The following is a 21,886-nucleotide window of genomic DNA, read 5'->3' as shown; positions in this document are numbered from 1 at the left end:
TGTCCTGAAAGGCAGGGTCCTTCTTCCACTGAGAGATGGCCTCTCCCTTCCTCCCTATATATCATGTGGAGATTACAAGTTACTGTTACAATGGGGAAACACTGGAAGTAGCTTAAATATCCATCAGTAGGGAAATGGTTACTTAAGTGATGTCGCATTGAAACTGTGTCACATTTCACAGTCACTAAAAAGAGTGAACTAGATCTGTGTGTACTGAATGGAAAGAAAAAATTAAATGAAAAGATAATAGGACAAATGTGGCATCTCCACACAATGAAATATTACTCAGCTATATTAACGGATGAAGTCCTGATACATGCTAGAACGTGGATGAACCTGGAAAGCATATGCTAAGTGAAAGAAGCCAGTCACAAAGAGCACATTTTACATGAGTCCATCCATATGAAATGTCCAGAATAGGGAAATCTATAGAGACAGAATTTAGACCAGTGATTGCTCAGGGTTGGAGAAGATGAGAGGATATAAGGATGATAGCTAAAGGGTCTGGGGTTTCTTTTTGAGGTTATGAAAATATCCTAAAATTGACTGTGGAGATGGTTGTACATTATATCTGTGAATATGCTAACAACCACTAAACTGTACACTTTAAATGAGTGAATTGAATGGTATGTTAGTTATATCTCAATAAAGCTGTTTTTAAAAAGTAATAGGGAAATATATATTGCATAATCCCACGTATTTGTAGAAGAAATATACAACATGTATACATATATATGAATGTAAACGCATAGCAGAAGGTCTAGAGACATTAGGGAGACTGATGAATGATGGAGATACTTTTGTGTACAAGCTGTATAATCAAAAAATATAATGGAGTAAGAGTTTGGGGTTAACAGAGACACACTACTATATATGAAATAGATAAACAGGACCTACTGTGTAGACTAGAGAACTATATTCAATATCTTGTAATAACCTATAATGGAAAAGAATCTGGGAAAGAATATACATATATATATGTAACTGAATCACTTTGCTGTACACCTGAAACTAACTCAGCATCAGAAATCAACTCTACATCAATTTTAAAAAGTAATTACTCTTATATGTGAATGTCATCATTGAAAACAGGTACCACAAAAGGAGACCCTTAGCTCTGTCACATTTTAGCTCAGCCTTTATTGGTCTACACTGGTGGTAGGAATGGTAGTTTGAAAGTAACCTGAGTTTGTTTTTTCTTCAACTGATTTTTTATGTTATAATATTTTCTGTGGTGGCCTAGAGCTACCTCTCTATATTGCAATTGAAAAATATTGTATGATCTCTTTATAAGTCTATTTGAAATTATGTCCTCACTGAGTTTTTAAGTATAAGCACTAACAGGGACTGGTTTTTTGGGGGTAGCTAGTCTTAGGTGTGTGGTTGTCAGGGGAACAAGCTAGAGAAGTGTTTAATGTGTAAATGTTATCATTGTTGTAAAGTTAACAATCACCCAAACTCCAGCTTCAAAAGTCATTGAAAGTAGCTGTCAGGGGAACAGATTTGTGGGGAGAAACTGTTTTAAGAAGCCTCACTCTGCAGGATACCCCAATGGGAAAGGCACGGATTTAAGACAACTTACCAGCTAACATGTGACTTTGGGAAAGTCTTTATCCTCTCTGGGCCAGTTTCTTCCCCTGGATCTGTTCCCCTGACAGCTAATTTCAATTCCTTTTGAAGCTGGAATTTGTGTAACCTAGGCAGAGTTCATGGCTCCTTCTTGTCCTCCCTCTTGGCCCATCAATATCACATATCAGTGAGATCCACAAGATCTAGAATCTAATCTGCTGTTTGTGTATGCCTGTGACCTAGTGCTGGGGCATATGGTGGATGCTTAATAGATATCCATTATTATTATTATTGATTATTAATATTATTATTATCATTGAAAGAGATAATACATATAAAGAGCCTAGCCCAGTACCTGGCACAGAAGAAATACTCAATGCTTTTAACTGCTCTTATTGATATTGTTTATGGAATAAATGCATTTGGATAGCACTTATAAGTTACTTTCATATATACTTGCCTCATTGATACTTGAAACAATTTTGTGAAATAGAAAAGGCAATAATTATTATCCTCATTTTATAGATTGGGAAACTGAAGCTCAGGAAGTTTAGAAGGCTTGCCCAAATTCACTTAGCCACGAAGGTACAAAAACTAGGACTTGAACACAGGTTTTCTTTTTTCTTTTTTTTTTTTCCTTTATTTATTTTTTCCATTTTAATTTATTATTTTTATCTTTTAGTTGAAGTATGGTCAGTTTACAGTGTGTCAATTTCTGGTGCACAGCATAATGTTTCAGTCATACATATACATACATATATTCCTTTTCATATTCTTTTTCATTATAGGTTACTACAACGTATTGAATATAATTCCCTGTGCTATACAGAAGAAACTTGTTGTTTATCTGTTTTATATATAGTATTAGTATCAGCAAATCTCAAGCTCCCAATTTATACCTTCCCCTACCTTTCCCTCTGGTAGCCATAAGTTTGTTTTCTATGTCTGAATCTGTTTCTGTTTTATAAATGAGTTCATTTTTGTCTTTTCATAGATTCCTCATATAAGTGATATCATATGATATTTTTCTTTCTCTAACTTACTTCACTTAGTATGATCATCTCTAGGTCCATCCATGTTGCTGCAAATGACATTATTTCATTCTTCTTTATGGCTGAGTAGTATTCCATTGTGTATATATACCACATCTTCTTTATCTAGTCCTCTGTTGCTGGACATTTAGGTTGTTTCCATCTCTTGGCTATGGTAAATAGTGCTGCTATGAACATTGGAGTGCATGTGTCTTTTTGAATTTGAGTTCCCTCTGGCTATGTGCCCAGGGGTGGGATTGCTGGATCATATGGTAAATCTATTTTTAGTTTTTTGAGGAATCTCCATACTATTTTTCATAATGGCTGCACCAAACTACATTCCTACCAACAGTGTAGGAGGGTTCCCTTTTCTCCACACCCTCTCCAGCATTTGTCATTCGTGGACTTTTGAATGATGGCCATTCTGACTTGTGTGAGGTGATACTTCATTGTAGTATTGATTTGCTTTTCTCTGATAATTAGCAATACTGAGCATTTTTTCATGTGCCTGTTGGCCATTTGTATGTCTTCATTAGAGAATTCCTTGTTTAGGTCCTTTGCCCTTTTTTGGATTGGGCTGTTTGTTTTTTTGTTATTAAGTTAATGAACTGTTTGTATATTCTGGAAATTAAGCCCTTGTCAGTCACATCATTTGCAAATATTTTCTCCCATTCCATAGATTGTCTTTTTGTTTTGTTTATGGTTTTCCTTTGCTGTACAAAAGCTTCTAAGTTTAATTAGGTCCCATTTGTTAATTTTTGCTTTTATTTCTATTGCCTGGGTAGACTGCCCTAGGAGAACATTGCTAAGATTTATGGCAGAGAAAGTTTTGCCTATGTTCTCTTCTAGGAGATTTATGGTGTCCTGTCTTACGTTTAAGTCTTTAATCCATTTTGAGTTTATTTTTGTGTATGGTGTGAGGAAATGTTCTAACTTCATTGATTTATATGTGGCTATCCAGCTTTCTCAACCCTACTTGCTGAAGAGACTGTCTTTTCTCCATTGTATATTCTTGTCTCCTTTGTTGACGATTAATTTACTGTAAGTATGTACGTTTATTTCTAGGCTCTCTATTCTGTTTCATTGGTCCATATGTCTGTTTTTGTGCCAATACTCTGCTGTTTTGATTACTGTAGCTCTGTAATATTCTCTGAAGTCTGGGAGGTTTATTCCCCCAGCTTTGTTCTTTTTCTTCAGTATTGCTTTGGCAATTCTGGGTCTTTTGTGATTCCATATAAATTTTAGGATTATTTGTTCTAGTTCTGAAGCACAGGTTTTCTAACTGTAAATTTGTATTTATATTTTTTCTCATCTTGCTCTAAACTCTATTCTCTTTTTAAATATGATGTCTTTAAATATTTAGCTTTCACTGAATATAAGTATAAAAACATGGATTAAAGGAGAAAAGATAATTTGGCATGAATGATACAGTAAAGATTTTATTCTTAATAGAAATCACAGAATTACACAGAATATCTTCATGCCTGCCTGCCCTTCTTCCCCTCCCCTGTCAAAACGGGGTTGAGTGGAGGGACCAGAGAGAAAAAAACATTAACTGCCATTTGGAAACATCCCTGTGAGGACAAGGAAGCCATAACTAGAGTAGCGTATTTCAGCTGGTGGTGGTGTATATTAATTGTAGACTAGTTATCTAGGTGGAAACAAATCATTTCTTGATTGTTGACTATGCTTACTGAAGCCTATAAAACTTATAAATGCCTCCCTGCTCCAGAAGTCTATCTTCCTAATTGACATTTTCTCACATTAAGTCTGGTGCCTATCAGACTGTTCTTCTGTATTTTCCTCCATTTTATCAATTTATTTTCTTTGCCCAATTTTAGTTGTAAAGTCATGAAAAATTTAATTTTATTGTCTTAAGTTATTATCTTTGTAATGGAATGCTAACAAAATAGGTTATCTCAAGCCTATACAAATTAACTTGTGTTGCTTTCCAGTGGGCTGACTTCATGAAATGCTTATCCTAAGGTAGGCGTTGGTTTGCTGATCATGTCATGTTGATGAACTGTACCCTATTGTAAGATTTTATGATTGTAAAATTAACAACTTTTAAAATATATTAGTAACATAAGAAAGAGAGGCATAATGATTTTATAATATGTTATATTTTATAAAAGAAGAGCTTAAATAATCCAGATTGTTGAACTTTTTATTTATTTCAGTTTCCTGAATGTCAGTTAAATGTAGAGAAATGAGCATATAATTTTTTTTGAGGATAGTTCTTCAGATACTCAGGTTAGTGTACAATAAGTTATTCTAATACCTCCAATTACCCTGCTCTCTCAAATGAGGTGTTTTGTTTATTTATTTGATTGGTTGGTTATTTAGCATGTTTTGAAGTGAAAGAGAGGACCAGCACATACCACTTGCAAGTCAAATATGCTATAATACATAATTTCAATTTCTGATTGTTTGCTGCTATATAGTATATAGAAATAGTTTGTTACTGATTATTGATCTTTTATCTTGAAACCTTGATAAAATGACTTATTAGTTCTAGGAACTTTTTTGTCCATTCTGTAGGATTTTCTACATAAACAATCATTTTGCCAATAAATATAGTTTTATTTCTTACTTTCCAGTCTGATGGCCTTTTATTTGGTTTTCTTACCTTATTGCACTGGATAGAAACTTCAGAAAAATGTTGAATAGAAGTGATTAGAGTGTACATTCTTGCTTTGTCCCAATACCAGGGGGGAATGCATTCATTCTTTCTCCTTTGAGTATGATGTTAGCTATAGGTTTGAGGAAGTTCCTTTGTGTTCCTAGTTTGCTGAGAGTTTTGGTTTTTTTTAAATCAGAAATGGATGTTGGATTTTGTCAAATGCTTTTTTGCACCTATTGAGATAGCCTTATTTTTTTTTTTAGTCTGTTAATAATGTGAATTGATTGTTTGAATGCTAAAACAACTATGCATTGTGGGAATAAACCCCACTTGGTCATGATGTATTATCCTTTTTGTATATTATTAAATTTGATTTGCTAAAATTTTAGGGATTTTTGCATCTGTGATCATTGAGGGATTTTGGTCTTAGTTTTCTTTGATTATCTTTGTCTAGTTTTGGTAGGATAATGATGGCTTTGTAGAATGAGCTGGGACGTGTTCCTTCCTCTTAATTTTCTGGATGTGTTTTTGTAGAATTGGTGTTATTTCTTCCTTAAATGTAAGGTAGAATTCAAGAGTGAAAATTCAGTTTTATAGTAAATATATGGCTATTTAGCTTATTTCTTCTAGAGTAATCATTAGCAGCTTGTGTCTTTCATGGAATGTGTCTATTTCAACTGAGTTGTCAAATTATGGGCATATAGTTGTTCGTATTTCCTTATTATCCTTTTACTATTTATAGAGTCTCTACTGATATCACCTCTCTCAATCCTGGTATTGATAATTTGCATTTTCTCTCTTTTTTCTTCTGTCAGTCTCGTTAGAGTTTTATCAATGTATGGATCTTCTCAAAAAAACAGCTTTCTGGTTGTTTTTTTTTTTTAATTTCTTTGTTTTTCTGTTTTATATTTCATTAATCTCCACTCTGATCTTTATTATTTCCATTCTCCTGCTTACTTTGGGATTAATTTGCTCTTCTCTTCCTGGTTTCTTAAGGAAGCTGAGATCTTTTATCAGACTGATAATGAATATTCTTTGCTCTGAAATCTACTTTGTTCAATAGTATAGTCATGCCAGGTGTCTTTTAATGTTAGTTTGGCCTATCTTTCCCCATCTTTTTACTCTTTTTTAATTAACATACAATAAAACTGAATTTTTAAATTGATCTATACATTTATGAGTTTTAACAAATATATTGTTTCATGTAATCACCACCACAGTTAAGATACTGGACTGTTCATTACCCCAACCTACTCTCCTTTTACCCTTGGTAGTCACACTCATCCTACCTCTAAACCCTGGATATTACTGATCTGTTTTCTGTCACATATTATATAAATGACATCATACAGTCGGTAAGCTCTTGAGACTGGCTTCTTTTACGTTGTCTAATATCTTTGAGATCCATTTACTTTGTTAGGTGTATCAATAGCTTGTGCATTTTTATTGTTAAGCAGTATTCCATGGTATGGAACTTTGCCGGGTCTCTTTTTCTTGCTCTTCCGTCTTGACCATCTTCTCAGTACTTTCCAGTTCTCTTGGGCTCTCCTCATGGTCCCCTGGCCTGAAAGCTGGGGCTTCATCCTGCTTTGTCATATACTCAACCACAACTGAACCCACATCCTGGTCAGAATACAGAGGGGTATTCACTGCAGAGGCACCATTGCAACTCCTCTGATCAAAGAGGAAGATTCCTCTCAGAATTTTAGGACTTTGCTGTCACCACTGTCACTGCTGTCACTGTTGTGACCACCAATGCCTTGGACTTGCCTGAGGACTGGGGCTCAAGAGAACAGTAGAGGGAAGAATGTAAAATGGATTTTCTCCACTCCCTGTGAGCTTTAAGGATCTTTTTTCTTGCTCTTCCAGCCAGAAGTAGCGCTTTCTCTGTCTGCTCCCTGATAACTGCCCCCAGGTTATGTGATGTCTTACATCCAGGATGGGGTACACTGGGGGAAAAGGTAGGGTGTAGGGTGAAGGACTCACCATCAGTTTGATGCACTTTTCACTCTGATTTCTTTCCCAATTCTCCTATCATTAACATATTTTGTAAATTTACTTTTAAGCTTTTCAAGGTGGAACCAGAGCAGCATTTATTCTAGGGCCACTTTTCTCTAGTCCTGAGCAAATTCCTTTTGGATACTTTACCCAAGGCCCTAGAATTGTAACGTTACCAGTCTTGTGGTTTGAATAGGATCTGTTTCCAGTCCTTGGTGAGCCTTGAGGAGCATTCCTTGTGTTCCTTTTGGGTGGTTCTGTCCCTAGACAAATGCACTTACCAGTACTCACTTGAGTACTTGAGAGGGGACTATTTTTAGATCTCATGGCCCTCTCTCCGTGCAGACCTCTCCTCTTGTGTACTACCCTACGAACCTAGCTGTCCTGACCTCCCTAAGACTCAATGCTGGGAAAATGCCGGGGCTTCACCTGGGTTCCCACTCCTTGGACCTCTGCAAATTCCAGGCAATAAGCAATCATGGGGCTCATCTAACTTGTTTCTCCTCTTTCACAGAGCCTATCCTTCATCCAGTCTTAAACTATTGTTTTTCATGTATTTTGTCTAATTTTGAGTTGTTTTAAGAAGTAAGATAAATCCACCCCCTGTTACTTCATCTTTCCTGGAAAAAGAAATCTGTAGGATATACACTGACCCTTCAACAGTGCAGGGGGTTAGGGGTGCCGACCCTCCGTGCAGTGGAAAATCCAAGTATAACTACAATGGACGCTAGGTGTCTGTGGTTCCGCATCTGCAGATTCAACCAACCGCACGTTGTGTAGTACTGTGGTATTTACTCTTGGGGAAAAATCTGCATATAAGGGGACCTGTGCAGTTCAAACCCATGTTGTTCCAGGATCAACTGTAATTGAATGCTTAGTTAGGCAACCCAGACTCCAGGGGCCTAAGTCTTTTAGAAATTTGGTTAGAGATAGCTTTACATAGGCAGTCAAATTTGAACTAGGCTTTGAAGGAAGGAAGATATTCTATGTGAAAAATAATGGCATAAATAAAAATACTGGAAAAGGAGTAAGCCTGCGTTTTTACCAATGATAAAATGCGTCAGAATACTTAGGGAAATAATGAAAAATAAGGTTGCACAGTTGAGTTGGGGCCAGATTAGAGAGGTCTTTAAAGTCTCATATTATGATATAATGCAGTGATAGAAAGCTATTAGCAGTTTTTAAACTCCAACAGGTGTTATATAATGGGAGCTAAGGTTAATTGATATCTATTCCTTTTCTGTCCTCTGTATTAAATGAACAGTGTCTCATAAAAACATGGCTATGGTATTGTTTTGATGTAATCCATTACATTTACTTAAAGATTGGAGTAAACCCATTCATTAACCTTTTCTTTTTGTTCCTAAATTTTGTTCATAAAACGTACTTTCCGTTAATGATCTTTATTGCTCTTATCAGGATGCATTTACTTTTTTCTCCACTTCCTTTTCAAAATTATACTGATCAAAGCTAGATAGAATATGCTAGTAAGTTATTTCCAGTTGCAGAATTTAGTGGAATGATTTGCTTATCAGATTGCTTTTTAATACCTGAGAGTATCAATCTAGCTTTTTTTCACTGTGGCATTATGTTTAATTTGAAAGCTGTTGACATCCAACCAAGTTTTGGCACATGTTATTTGTAGCTCATCTGGTTTCTATGCTATAGTTGTGTAATGTCAGCACATATCCTCCTCTGTTTTAATATGACCATTTAAAATTTATCAAACTCATTTAATATGTTTCAGTCCTAGAGGATATTATATATGTACCTCCCTCTAATAGGATTTAAAGTTTTGATACATTGGGTAAGTTAAATACAGAGAAGAGAAGCCTTTTTTAAATGCCTATTTTTTTTCCCCAAAAGGATATGAAGAAGAAATGAGAAAGAAGATTTGGGCTGATTTATAGAAGAGGGAAAGGGAAATAATAAAGAAATTGAGAACAGACCACAATCCCCTCATAAATAGAACCCAAGACCCAGAAAAAAATAGAAAAATAGAGAACTAAGATGAGGATTGGGCTAGAAAGAAGTGGAGTTTAAAGCACTAAAAACAGTTTAAAGACATGCTAAAAGACTAATTGGAAACTTTGAGCAACTTTGCATAAAACAGAGTTGTATCTGGGTATAGTGGACTCGCATGTGAAAATAGACAAAAATGTTTGTAGAATTCTGACAAGAGGAACGAGTACAAATTTGGTAAGAGAAAATGATTTTATAATACAAGGACACATTTTAAGTGTGTACCTTCAAGAATCTTCCTAAAGTTAAATAGAGGGAACGATTTATAAGAGTGAAAGCAAAAGGTAGATGTATAGACTGCAGGTGAGAATTGTGAAAGAGAAGGACCCCACCTTTTATTTTAATGTGTGCATTCCTCACAAGATTAGAGCATAAAAGTTGTTTAGAAAAAAGACTGTGCACTTCTTTACAAACAAAGTACGTTGTAGAAGGAACTTTAGTTTGTTTCTCTTTAGACAGAGCTAGGATAGACAGATAACCATATGCAAACAAGATATTTCGATCTGTATGAAAATAATATGAATTGACAGATCTTATTTGGATAAAGATAGCAATAATCAGGAATAAAATTGGCAAATATGGAATTGGATAGTGGGATTGTTTATGCATTTGAAAATAAAGGTTATGAAATGTATAGAAATGGAAACTACTTTACATGCAGTGAAGATAAATGCAAAACCTCTCAAAAGCAGACAGTTTGCCAAAGGTAGATAAATTAAGCCTAGAATAGAAGATACTCAGAATGTGATAAATGTGGTCTGGGAGCCTCCACTTTCTTTCTTTGGGGATGCGCTGTTGTACTGAGAAAGGTTGGAGGATTTTTTTTAATAGTGCAAAGGGAAGCAAAATGCTCAAATTTGTGAGTAAAAGCTCCTGGTATCGTAGCTGCACTGTCCATATTTTGAAGATTGAGTACAAACCTCAACAAGCAGTTTTAGTGGAATATGGACCAAAATGAGAAATGACACAGAGAATGACACAGGAAGCATTAGCCATACATTTTTTCAAAGGGGAAAAGAAGGAATAATAAATAGTAGAAATGAAGCCTACTAACATTACTCAGTTCCCAGTATAAAATATTCATAGGCATATTCTACAGGCAGGAGAGCCAGTAAATGAGCCAGGAAGGTTTTGGGGGTCTTATGTTTAGTGGAAGAAAATGACTAATTAGATAACAGTCATTGCTTTTGACTGAATAAGCCCTAACTGCCTTTCAAAGATACTGTCTATATATACCTTAGAGAAGAAGGTTCAAAAAGTTATTTGATGAATAAAAATAAAGTAAGGTGGCATATGGTACCTAGTCTCATCTGATGGGTATCTCTTTCTTTTGCTCGTACCCAAGGAATGATAAATTTCCCAGGATAAACCATATGCTTTAACCTGCTGGTAGGTATTAAAACTTTAAAAGTATATATTCTTCAAACCAATAATTCCACTTTTAAGAATATCTCCTGCAGATCTATTCACACAAGTAGATATATGTACAAGGAAGTTAGTTGCAGCATTGCTTGTAATGGCAAAGTTGAGAGACCAACCACAGAGGAATGGATGAATAATTATGGTATCTCACTCACCCCCAACCCCATGAAATTCTATGCATCCCTTAAAGGAAATGAAGTAGATTTGTGTGTACTGAGATAGAGGGCTGTCCATGTTATATACTCAGCTGAATTTTGAAAATGCTTAACAGTAAGTATAGTATACTACTTTTAAAAATCATATATATATATATATATATACACACACACACACACACAAGCAAAAGGTAGATTGTGTATATGTGTAGAAAGAGACCTGTAAATATATATACTATTAACAGTAGTTACTCTTAGTAAGTGGAAGAGGTGGACTTTTAGTTTTCCATTTATATCTTTAAGTATTTTTACAACAAACATATATTTCAATTTTTTAAACCTGAAATTTATCTGAAGGAGAAAAAAGGCAAGCCCTTGGGAACCAGTCTTTTCCCCTCAAACCCTGGTTGAGTTCCTCTTCCCTCATCTTAGCCTTTACAGTTTACCTCAAATAAACACTATAAGCACAATTTGTTTTATTATTGAGTGTAGTTTCACAAATAAAGTTCCTGATTTCTAGTTAGCTTGTTACAAAATTAAAGTTGTGTGTGTGTGTGTGTGTGTGTGTGTGTGTGTGTGTGTGTGTGTGTGTGTGTGTGTGTTTAATACCAAGGGGTGGCTCCTGGGTGAAGTCTTGTTTGTTTGTTCAAACATTAATTGAACATTTGTTAAGCGCCAACCATGTGCCCAGCACTGGGGAATCCAACATCCTAGCCCCTCACCTCTTCTAGCTGAGGGTTCCCTCCTTATCAGTTGCTTGACCACCCCATCCCCACCCACAGTGTTTGTGTTCAGTACTTCCCAGGGCTCATCTGCTCATCTACATTTGAAAGGCAGTCTCCTTAAACTTACCACAATTTAGATTCCAAATGGGAATTTTCAAAGAACTGCTTCTTGACTTCTCCATGAAAATATTCCCCTCAAATAGACATCTCTTTTTACCTCTGCTTTTCTAAACAAGGCCAGGAGATGATTTAGCAACAGAAAATGGAGAAGATTGAGGGCGGAGCGGAGAATATATATAATGTTTGTGTTTACGAAGGAAAAGGGGCATTTGTGAAGGATTTGATATTTGTGAACAAAAACATATGTCAATCACTGTTGGAGAGAGAAAAAGATGACACATAATCCTGTTCTAAAGTATATGTATAATGTATAAATATTTTTGGAATAAAAATATGTATGTCTCTCTCCACAGAGAAAGTGGCTGGATTACATTATCTCTTTGAAGTTCTACTTCTGTAGATTCAAGCATTTTCTTTAAAAAGCAATTTAAAATTATGATGAGAAGATGTTTAAACTAAGATTTATATTACACATATGTACAGGATCAATATTTCTAAAACTGCATTCTTTTAGGATGTTGTGCCTTTTGCTTCTTAAATCTGTGAAACACAACTTTAAATAAAAGTTTTATTTGGGGTCATTAAAATATGAAGGGTCTAGAATAATCCTTGCTATTAGTTCTTGTTGTATTATATTACATTATATTATCAGAAAGTAATCTGTATGAGTATCTTCCTGATTTTTTATGACAATACATTTCTGTTTTTGAAACTACAGATTCAGTCTTGTAAAATCTTCACTTTTGAGCATCATTATTCAATTGTATCTTATCTCCTTTTTGTGTATTTTACCAGCCTATTATAATCTTACAGTGTTTCATTCTTTCAAGAGTGGATCAAAGGACAACTGCCAGTTTGTCATTGATTGGGATCTTCAAAGGAGTGGGAGGAAGAGCTGATCGACAGGCATCCTTATCACCAGAGCCCTGTCCCTCCTCTGAACTGTGGGTGCCAGCCTATTCATTCTCCACTCAATTTGAAGCATTTAGGGACAATTATGTCTCACGGTGGAGCTCCGTAGGCTCTTTTTTCCAAAGATAATTAAATTCCAAATGTGAAACTTGAAAGATAATTGGTCAAGCAGCCACAAGCACATCATCTACTTGTACCAAGTATAAGGCTATCTAAGACAATTCCTAATCCTCTAAGAGACGAACAGTCTAGTTGGTAGAAAGAACTCCGATCTTGCAGTTCGCAAGGATGCTCTGTACTTTTCTTTCTCAAAAACCAAAAACAAGCAAATGAAAAAGCAAGGTGTCTATAAAAGGACTATTAATATATTATTATACAAAGGAATATTAGTCTAACACCCTGATTCTGCACATGGGAAAATGAAAGTGTCCATGCTCATTTTTTTCCAAACCAAGGTAAAAGCCAGTGGTTGTGTAAAGGAGTGAATGTGTATACTCTTTCCTTATTTGTTCTTAATCTAAATTAATCTTAGTTTTATCTTTTTTCTACAGTGAATTAAATAGACATTATCACATGTCAAGTAAGCTGTTCAGTTTTTTTACCTTTTCTGAGTAATTATTCTACTGGCTTTATCATCTGAATATGTTGCCCACATATTAATATGACAACAGAATTCTAGCACACAGAGATTCGTATACCCGTTCTACCTTGATCAGTGGCTCATCTCATGTTCTTGTTATAGGGATTTGACCAACTCCGACTTGAAGGATTGCTCTGTGATGTGACCTTGATGCCAGGGGACACAGATGATGCTTTCCCCGTGCACAGAGTCATGATGGCCTCTGCTAGTGATTACTTCAAGGCCATGTTCACAGGTAGGCTGCCTCCACCTCCACGTTAAAAGTGTATGAAAAATACAAGTTTAAATCTTTATTGCTGAAGGAAAATTCAGTTCTTTTGATCCGTGTCTTTACAAGAAGAAACAGTTTCAAAAGGGATATACACCCAGTACGTGCAGTCATGGGTGGTGCTTTTCTGACTTGGAAAATGGATGTACCTTTTTCACACTTCTGTCTACCTTTATATCATAGCTTTTCTTTTCCAGACACATATCTGAATGGGCCATCATTGTATTAGACTCTGGGTCCCACTAATACAATCTTTAATCCTTCTAATGATCTGAAGTGACAGGAGCACATTTTGGAAGCACTTGCGTCATATCCCACCTCCTTTAGTGTGGAGATGTTTCTTTCAAGTACTCTTTTTTAATTGTAAAATATGCAGAAGCCTGACCCTCATACAAATGCTTACACAGAATACAATTTTCCCTGATTTTATTGGGTCTAATTAGCGGGAGAAGTGAGTGTGACCTTAATTAAATTATCCACCTTCATTTAATTGAGTGTCTCTTTATTTAAGGTGGAATGAAAGAACAAGATTTGATGTGCATTAAGCTTCATGGCGTGAGCAAAGTCGGTTTAAGGAAAATTATTGATTTCATTTACACCGCAAAGCTTTCTCTTAATATGGACAACCTTCAAGACACACTGGAAGCTGCCAGTTTTCTCCAGATTCTACCGGTTTTGGACTTCTGCAAAGTATTTCTCATATCTGGGGTAAGATATTTTCACATCTTCCAATCTTTTCCTGCAGTGGACTCTGATATAGCCAGTTCAGAGTAGACTCATGAGTCTGTTGTACAGATATGAAGCGTTGGCCATTAGAGAGAGGTGTCATGTAGTGTATGGTCTGGAAGCAGGTTGAGGGAAAACAGTACAGGGCCATTGTTACAAAACAGAATCATTTAAGAAAAGCCTTCTGTGTAATCAAATGACATCAGACAGTAATAATGTTTGATAATGATATATTCCTTACCCTGTCTGATAATGTTGTGTATTTTAATCCAGTTTTATTCACCTTAATGATACTATACAAGCAGGCTTCTTAAATGGAACTCTGTGGATAAGTAATCTGAGCTTCTAGAAGTCTTTTAGGATGGATTCAGTCATTTTTTTTCTTCCTTTAAATATAGGAACGAGATCTTGAAGAGAACCAATAACTATGTGTAAATCTGTAAGGGGTATGTGTCTTGAGTCCATAGAGATACATCACCCACTGAGTCGTTTTTAGCCTTTCTTTAATAGATAAGAGAGAGCACGTATGACTAGTCAGAGGACTACTTACAGTCACCTGGCTCCTGAGGACAGTGCCTCATTTTAGTTGAGACCCCTTAAATTAATAACACTTAATGCTTACATTTGCGTACTCTTAACATTGCTTTATCTGACCTTGGCAACATGTGGTTGTCCTGAGCCAAACCAGGTACAGTGTCATAATTTCTTTGGAATAATCATTAACCATAGAGACTGTTGACCTATTGTCTAATACCCAAGTGTCTAATACCCAACTTTTAGGTGTTAGCTGTGCTCAGGTCCTTACTCTCAAAGAAAAGGACCAAACTGGATAAAGCATGATTTATGAAGGTATAAAAAATATATGCTTGTCAATTTAACAGTATTAGAAAATAATTTTGTTCTAAATAGCTTTATTTAAAATGAGTTTATTTTGGGGGAGGTTATAGCTCAGTGGTAATGTGCATGCCTAGCATGCATGAGGTCCCGGGTTCAATCCCCAGTACATCCACTAAGTAAATAAATAAACAAACCCAATCACCTCTCCTCAAAAAAAAATTTTTTTTTAATTTAAAAATAAAGCAAGTTTAGTAGGGGAGGGTTATAGCTCTGTGGCAGAGTGCATGCTTAGCATGCACAAGGTCCTGGGTTCAATCCCCAGTGCCTCCATTTAAAATAAATAAATAAATAAATAAATAAATAAATAAATAAATAAATAAAAAAAATTACCTCCACTGCCCCCCCAAAGCAATAAATAAATAAAGCAAATTTATTTCAAGATGATATCGCAGTAACTTTGCAATACTGACAAATTTCCTACAATTAGAGTGTTGGCTCCTTAACCTCCTTTAAACATTTATTATAACTGTATGTTTTGCCTCTTTGAAAATTTCATTTTTATAAACACTTAACATTGTCTTAAAGATTATATTCTTTGCTCCTGGTGTCCATGCAGACATCCTAAAGCCCATTTCTAAAGGAGAAGCAGCTTGTCCCTGACAAAGCTTACTAGTGGTAGAGTTTCCTCCCGCTTTCTTCCGCTTTAGAACTTCGTTGCTTCTGAGCTTTGAGGAAACACTTCTTTCCTTAATATCATTCTGTTTACTTATCTTTTATCGTGTTTTCTTAGGCTATGTCTATGTGATTTTTGCATTGGAAATCCTCCCTCTGAGAATCCATGATAATTTTTGAGAAAAGTTGGTGGATTATTAGTTTAAGGATCATACAAAATCCAACTTTGCCCTTATCCTTCTTTCATGCGTTCCGTGTCTTAGTGAAATGTTCAGGCTTACTCTGTTTCCCCTTTCCTTCTCAGCGATTAAGTGAATCAGGAAAAACAGTAGCCCTGGGTGCCTTTCCTACTTACAAGAACTGAAAGTTTCAAGATTAATATAAATATTTTTCAAAGGTAGATTTGTTTTTAGTTCTCCCACAAACTGAGTCATTACAGATGATTTTAAAATATAATAATCTCATGATTATGTACTTAACCCAAACATTTTGAGGAAATAGGTTTATGTTTTTAATGATTTGCTGTGATTATTGTTCACATAACAAAAACACCCCTTGGGTTTGAACTTCCAGAAAGAAAAATTAGCTTTGAACACAATTCTATTCTATCTCATTCTCAACCCTTTGTGAGGGTGAAGAAGAGCAGCAGTGCGTAAAATGTGACTCCGCAAATAACCTACAAAGCATTTATGTATTAATTTTGAGTGATAACTTTAAATATGATACTAAAGACACACTTGCCTTTGGTGGGATAGAGACATCAGGCCCCAGAGAACAAGAACCACCCCACTCCTAACTTGGCCTTGCTTTGCAATAATACTCTTCTCTTAGGGTTGCAATTAGTATGATCATTTATAGGCTGTAGCACTTTTGTTCTTGCTGTGTTATTTTCTTAGTAGTTATAGGAAAGAGGACTATGAAATGAAAACAAAAGAATGACCGTGAAGGATATAAAGCAGAGTAGGTAAAATTTTCCGTAAAACTAAAATCATAAAAGCTGTCATAGATCATGGAGATAATGGAATATTACCTTTGTTTAGTTATAGACCTATAAAAATTAAATTCATTTTTGTCCTTATGACGTTGCATAATGACAGCATGCTAAATACCATGCAGCCGTTTCCTGATTTACAAACAGGTTGTAGTTTAACTTCTTGTTTATCGTTTGTCTGCCATTTGGAATTTGTAACATCTAGCATTTTCCATACGGTATTACTGTTACGGAGGATTACAGGCTAGCCCACAAAACCCAAATTAATGTAAGATTGCTGAAATAGGACATTTGTAATTGAACTGGAAATGTTACAATTTAAATTTACAATTATACAGAATAAACAAAACAGAACGAAGGTGAGCAAAAAACCATTTTCTTTTTATATAAAAGCATATTTAATAAGAATGAAGATGCCATTGTGCCTTAGACTTGGTGTACTCGTTCTTTAAACTCATTTTTTTTTAAGTTGCGTTTCTTTTTTTTCTTTTATATATGTATTTTATTGAAGTATAGTCAGTTTACAATGTTTTGTCAATTTCTGGTGTAGAGCATAGTGCTTCAATCATACATGAACATACATATATTCGTTTTCATATTCTTTTTCACAAGTTACTACAAGATATGGAATATAGGTCCCCGTGCTATACAGTATAAACTTATTGTTCATCTATTTTATATATAGTGGTTAGTATCTGCAAATCTCAAACTCCCAATTTATCCCTACCCACCCCCTCCTTCCCCGGTAACCATAAGTTTGTTTTCTATGTCTGTGAGTCTGTTTCTGATATTACTTATATGTGGAATTTTAAAAAAGACAAACATTTTTTTTCTTGATACAGGTATATCATTGTTCCACTTGTACACTTATTGTCACTGATCGGGTTGGGGAGATCACAGTGAAATGTAGAGAAGCTTTATTGAGGTAACTAGGGTAATCAGGAGTTGGAGACAGTGGAAAATGAGGCAGAGAAAAGGGGTCCTCTCGAGGGAACAATGAAGGGAATCAGAAGAAATTATTGGAAAAGACAGCTAGGTGATGACATCAGCAGTGAGCTTTGGGAATGTTCTTTTTGCTGTAAGGATTTCCTGTATAATATATATATTTCACATTCCCTATTTAATCTAAGTAGGATTTATCTATTAAAATTAATGTCTTTCCAGATTTTTTTTGGCCTTTGGGGAGATTCTATGCAAATTACAGGAAAAGTTGTATAGACAATTTTACAGTGACTCAAACTGTTTGCCTCCCCCACAAACCAGTCTTGATTTCCTTATTGCGAAGGCAGACATTCAGCAAGTGGTACCCAGATACCGGTTGTTTATGATCAAGCATCTATTCTGATTTGTTGGTACTCAGACATTCTAAGTATCATCCCTGCACCTAACTTTAACATGCCCATTCTTGCCCACCTGCCCTCTGAGACTCTGTAGGGGAAGAAGAGGCCCAGTCTGGGCCTAAACCAGTTCATCCCCTCCAAAGACCATTGGAATAACTAATATTGCATCCAGTAGGGGAAGTGAATTCAAAGTGCAAAGGAATAAGAAAATTGGATTCCTGGAGACACCATCCGTATTCACCCCAGACGGCATTTGTCATTTGAAGAGACTGGGAGAGAAAGATTTTTGGAGTTTTTTATCATCCTTTCGTTCTTCTTACAAAGTGGTCCCTTCCCTGTGTCCCATGATGTTCTCAGCTGTGGAAGGAGGCCGGGAGAAGGGACCTAATATAAGTTCTACCCCACAAAGTAGCTTGTTAGATTTCTTCCCAGTCTTCTTCCACGGGCATGCTTTCTCTCTCTACATTGGTTGTGCTTGATGTCAGGCTGTCATTTGCACAAACTGGAGAGCACCAAGGAGAATTTGGTACAGTCAGTGTCTGATGAGGCCCCCCAAACTTACTAGCTAATTTCTTAGTCTGCATTTCCCTTGAGAATACAAAAGCAGATACTCATTTGCTTTTTTTTCCCCCCAAATGGGAATTTATTTGTATAAGACACTGATCTTCAACAAAATCACATCACCGATTTCTGATGAAACCTGTTATTAAAATATCAAATTATGTTAATCGCAGTATTTAGGTGCATCAGGTGTGATCTGAACAATTTAATATTGCAGCAATGAGTACCAGTTGTTAATGAGGATTGAAAATCATGATGCTTAGAACTGCCTTTAGGATGACCATGAAGGTTGTTTGACTACAGTAGAATAATTTCTAATAATTTATATCAGGGTAACTTAAGTGTGCACTTGATTATTTTTAAAATAATGTTATTGGCTCTGATAAGCAGTTGAGAAATTTTGTCCTATTTTGCTTCTATATCCTTTAAAACTCTAATTATTTGATTAACTTCTGTAATAACTCTTCTTTGGAATTTTGGCCATGGTATATATTCCAATAAAATTAGAGTTCTCTCTACTTATGAGTTTGGTTTTTTAAAAGAATCTTTAAATTCGTATTTTATATTTTTAAATGTATTCTATTATGTACATGAATTGCATTATATGTTATATTACTGCACATATCCATTATTTAATACTATCTAGGCTGAATGTTTGGGAATATGCTAGCTGAAGCACTTTTAAGAATCATGATTGAGAATGGATTGAATGAAGTATAATTGAATAATCCTGTATTTTTCCAAAAATTATTTACCATTACTCCATCATTTTTGATCTGCTTCTATTGTTAATTATTATTCTAAACTGTGCTTCTATAATCCCCATAGTCTATGATTAATTTTTTAGCTTTGATTACATGCACTTCATAAAAATTAATTTCCTATTACATATTTTTTTATCTGAGTCTCATTTTAAAATTAATAAGGTTCTAGTAATTTGCTATGTTAATTCAGCAGATATTCTATTTTTAGTTGTATCTATCATCACATCTTTAATTTTTATATTTCTGATAATCATAGCATTTAACCTTTGTTATATACCCACAGTGCAGTACATGCGCTATAGAAAATACTTAGTCCTTCTATCAAGAAGGTGACAATTTGGAAGGTTATGAAATACCATTCTCTGGTGACTTTTTTTTTTAAAGAAAAGAGTAGGCAGCTCTCTATATTGACTAGGTGATCTGTCAAGGTTTTTTCCAGTCCTCTGTGTCTGTATATCTGAGCATACTGATATATAGAAGGTATTTTCCAAATGCCTTTAAACAAAAGATAGGTTTTTTTATCCTGTTATATTAGTAACTATTTTCTTATTAGATAAAATTTTCTGAAAGAGGAAAAAGGAAGGAACTAAATACCTTGATCCATTTCTAAATTATACAGTTTGGTTTCTAATCTTTAATCTTGGCTTATATGCTATAAATTTAAATTTAAATTTGGTGACTAACAACCAATGGTATCACTTTGCCCATTTAAAGTACCCATTCTTTGTTGTTTTTATCTGCAATCATATCAGTAATGATAAGAATCTGCAGACTTAGGGAATATATTTGTGTTTTCATCAACTTTTGTTCATCCATATTAGCAAACATCTTCAGAAGTGAAAATTGCCCTTGCTCTGGGGAAGGACTATGTCTTACTCACCTCAGAAAGTAGATCTATTATCCCAAACAGGAATCCCTTCCAACTGGAGTGATTTGGGTAATGAGGTATTAGCTTGAAGTTCATTTACACAACTTAAAATTTTATAAGACACCAACCTACCACTCCTCAGATTGGATTAACAATGTACTTTTTATTAACCAAGATATTGAACAGTGTTAAACTGTGTATTTCAAAAGGTCCATAATTTGTTAATTTATTTTTCTTAGTTCTTTTATGTTACAATTTTTTAGGTGTTTTTTAATATATGGGTATTAAGTGTAATAACCATTTAAAATTTTTGATGATTTTTGTGAAGCAAATCAGGTGCTTAAAAAGAGCTCAAATTCTTCTTGAGTAATAAAGCTGTGAAAATAGCAGTGTGTGTGTGTGCGTGTGTTAACCTTAGCACTTTCAGTGGTATTATATCTTAACTGGGCTGTTACTTTACGCAGAGGAGTAATGATTTTAATCTCATTTTAGCTTTTATTTATTATTTATTTATTTTTCTTTTTTCCTTTTAGTGGCGAGGTAATTAGGTTTTTATTTATTTATTTTAATGGAGGTATTGGGGATTGAACCCAGGACCTTGTACGTGCTCTACCACTGAGCTATACCCTCCCTCCCTCATTTCAGCTTTTAAATAAAAAGATAGTAGAATGATTAACCAATTTTCTTTTAACCATCTGCCAATCTGGTTACAATACAGTTGCATCCTTGAGGTTTATGTGACATTTATGAACACACACCTTGACAAAACATTTGAGTCCTTTATCTGTGACCTGTCACTGTTTGTGTACACACACACACAGACATTGGTATGGTATGCTTGTTTTTGTGATTTCTTCTTTATATACTATTTGCTGATATGATTTTCCTAGTTTCACATTTATTTATTTATTTTAGGGGAGACATAATTAGGTTTATTGATTTATCTCTTTTAGAGGAGGTACTGGGGATTGAACCCAGGACCTTGTGCATGCTAGGCATGTGCTTTACCACTGAGCTATACCTGCCTCCCCCAGTTTCACTTTTGACCAGTTATTAGAGCATTGGAAAGACTTCTGCTGAAGAAGGGCCTCTCCATAGCTTCTCTCCTGTCTGTGGCTTTTGTTTTTGGTATATAATACTCTGTGCTGGAGAAATTTGGGGGGGCTAACTTGGACTCCAGGCAGAGCTGGAATATGCTGAGAGGAAGCAAATAGCTAAGGAAAACTATGGTGTGAGCCGTCACCATGCATACCAGAGACTATACTACATGAATAATTTGATGTAGAGACACCCGTTCCAACCCTCAAGAAAGTGATTCCCTTGCTTATATTTCTACATAAATAATGTGGAAAATAACTTCACCCTGGGAATAATAGTCCTATTAAATTATCTTCACTATAAGCAATAACTTTTGAAGGAATCAGAATGAATCATGGTGATGAATGACGCCTGCTGACATGGAAGACAAATTTAAGGATCGGGGAATTAGAGCTTTTCTGTTTGTGAATCTGCCAGCCAAGTTACCTTTAAGAATCATGACTGAGAAGTGGATTGAGATGAATCAAAATAGAATAACTTTCTATTTTTCCAAAACTTTCATCTGGCCGGAATTTTATTAGTATTTTTAGGGGAGTGGAGACAC

General features: G+C 35.2%; 1 protein-coding gene across 8 annotated transcripts in view; it reads left to right on the top strand.

The window, feature by feature from the left end:
* The window catches only part of KLHL13 (kelch like family member 13), a 160,364-nt gene that overhangs the window by 127,001 nt on the left and 11,477 nt on the right, over positions 1-21,886 (top strand). For all 8 annotated transcript variants that reach the window (XM_010947417.3, XM_045510958.2, XM_045510952.2 and 5 more), the window contains 2 exons: positions 13,320-13,452; positions 13,997-14,193. In XM_010947417.3, the coding sequence (XP_010945719.1) occupies positions 13,320-13,452; positions 13,997-14,193 (330 nt within the window). The remainder of the gene's footprint in view (positions 1-13,319; positions 13,453-13,996; positions 14,194-21,886) is intronic.

Source organism: Camelus bactrianus, chromosome X (assembly GCF_048773025.1).
Source record: "Camelus bactrianus isolate YW-2024 breed Bactrian camel chromosome X, ASM4877302v1, whole genome shotgun sequence".
In the NCBI taxonomy this organism is placed as follows: domain Eukaryota; kingdom Metazoa; phylum Chordata; class Mammalia; order Artiodactyla; family Camelidae; genus Camelus; species Camelus bactrianus.
Note: the sequence above shows the minus strand (reverse complement) of the source record. Positions and strands in the feature narration are given on the sequence as shown.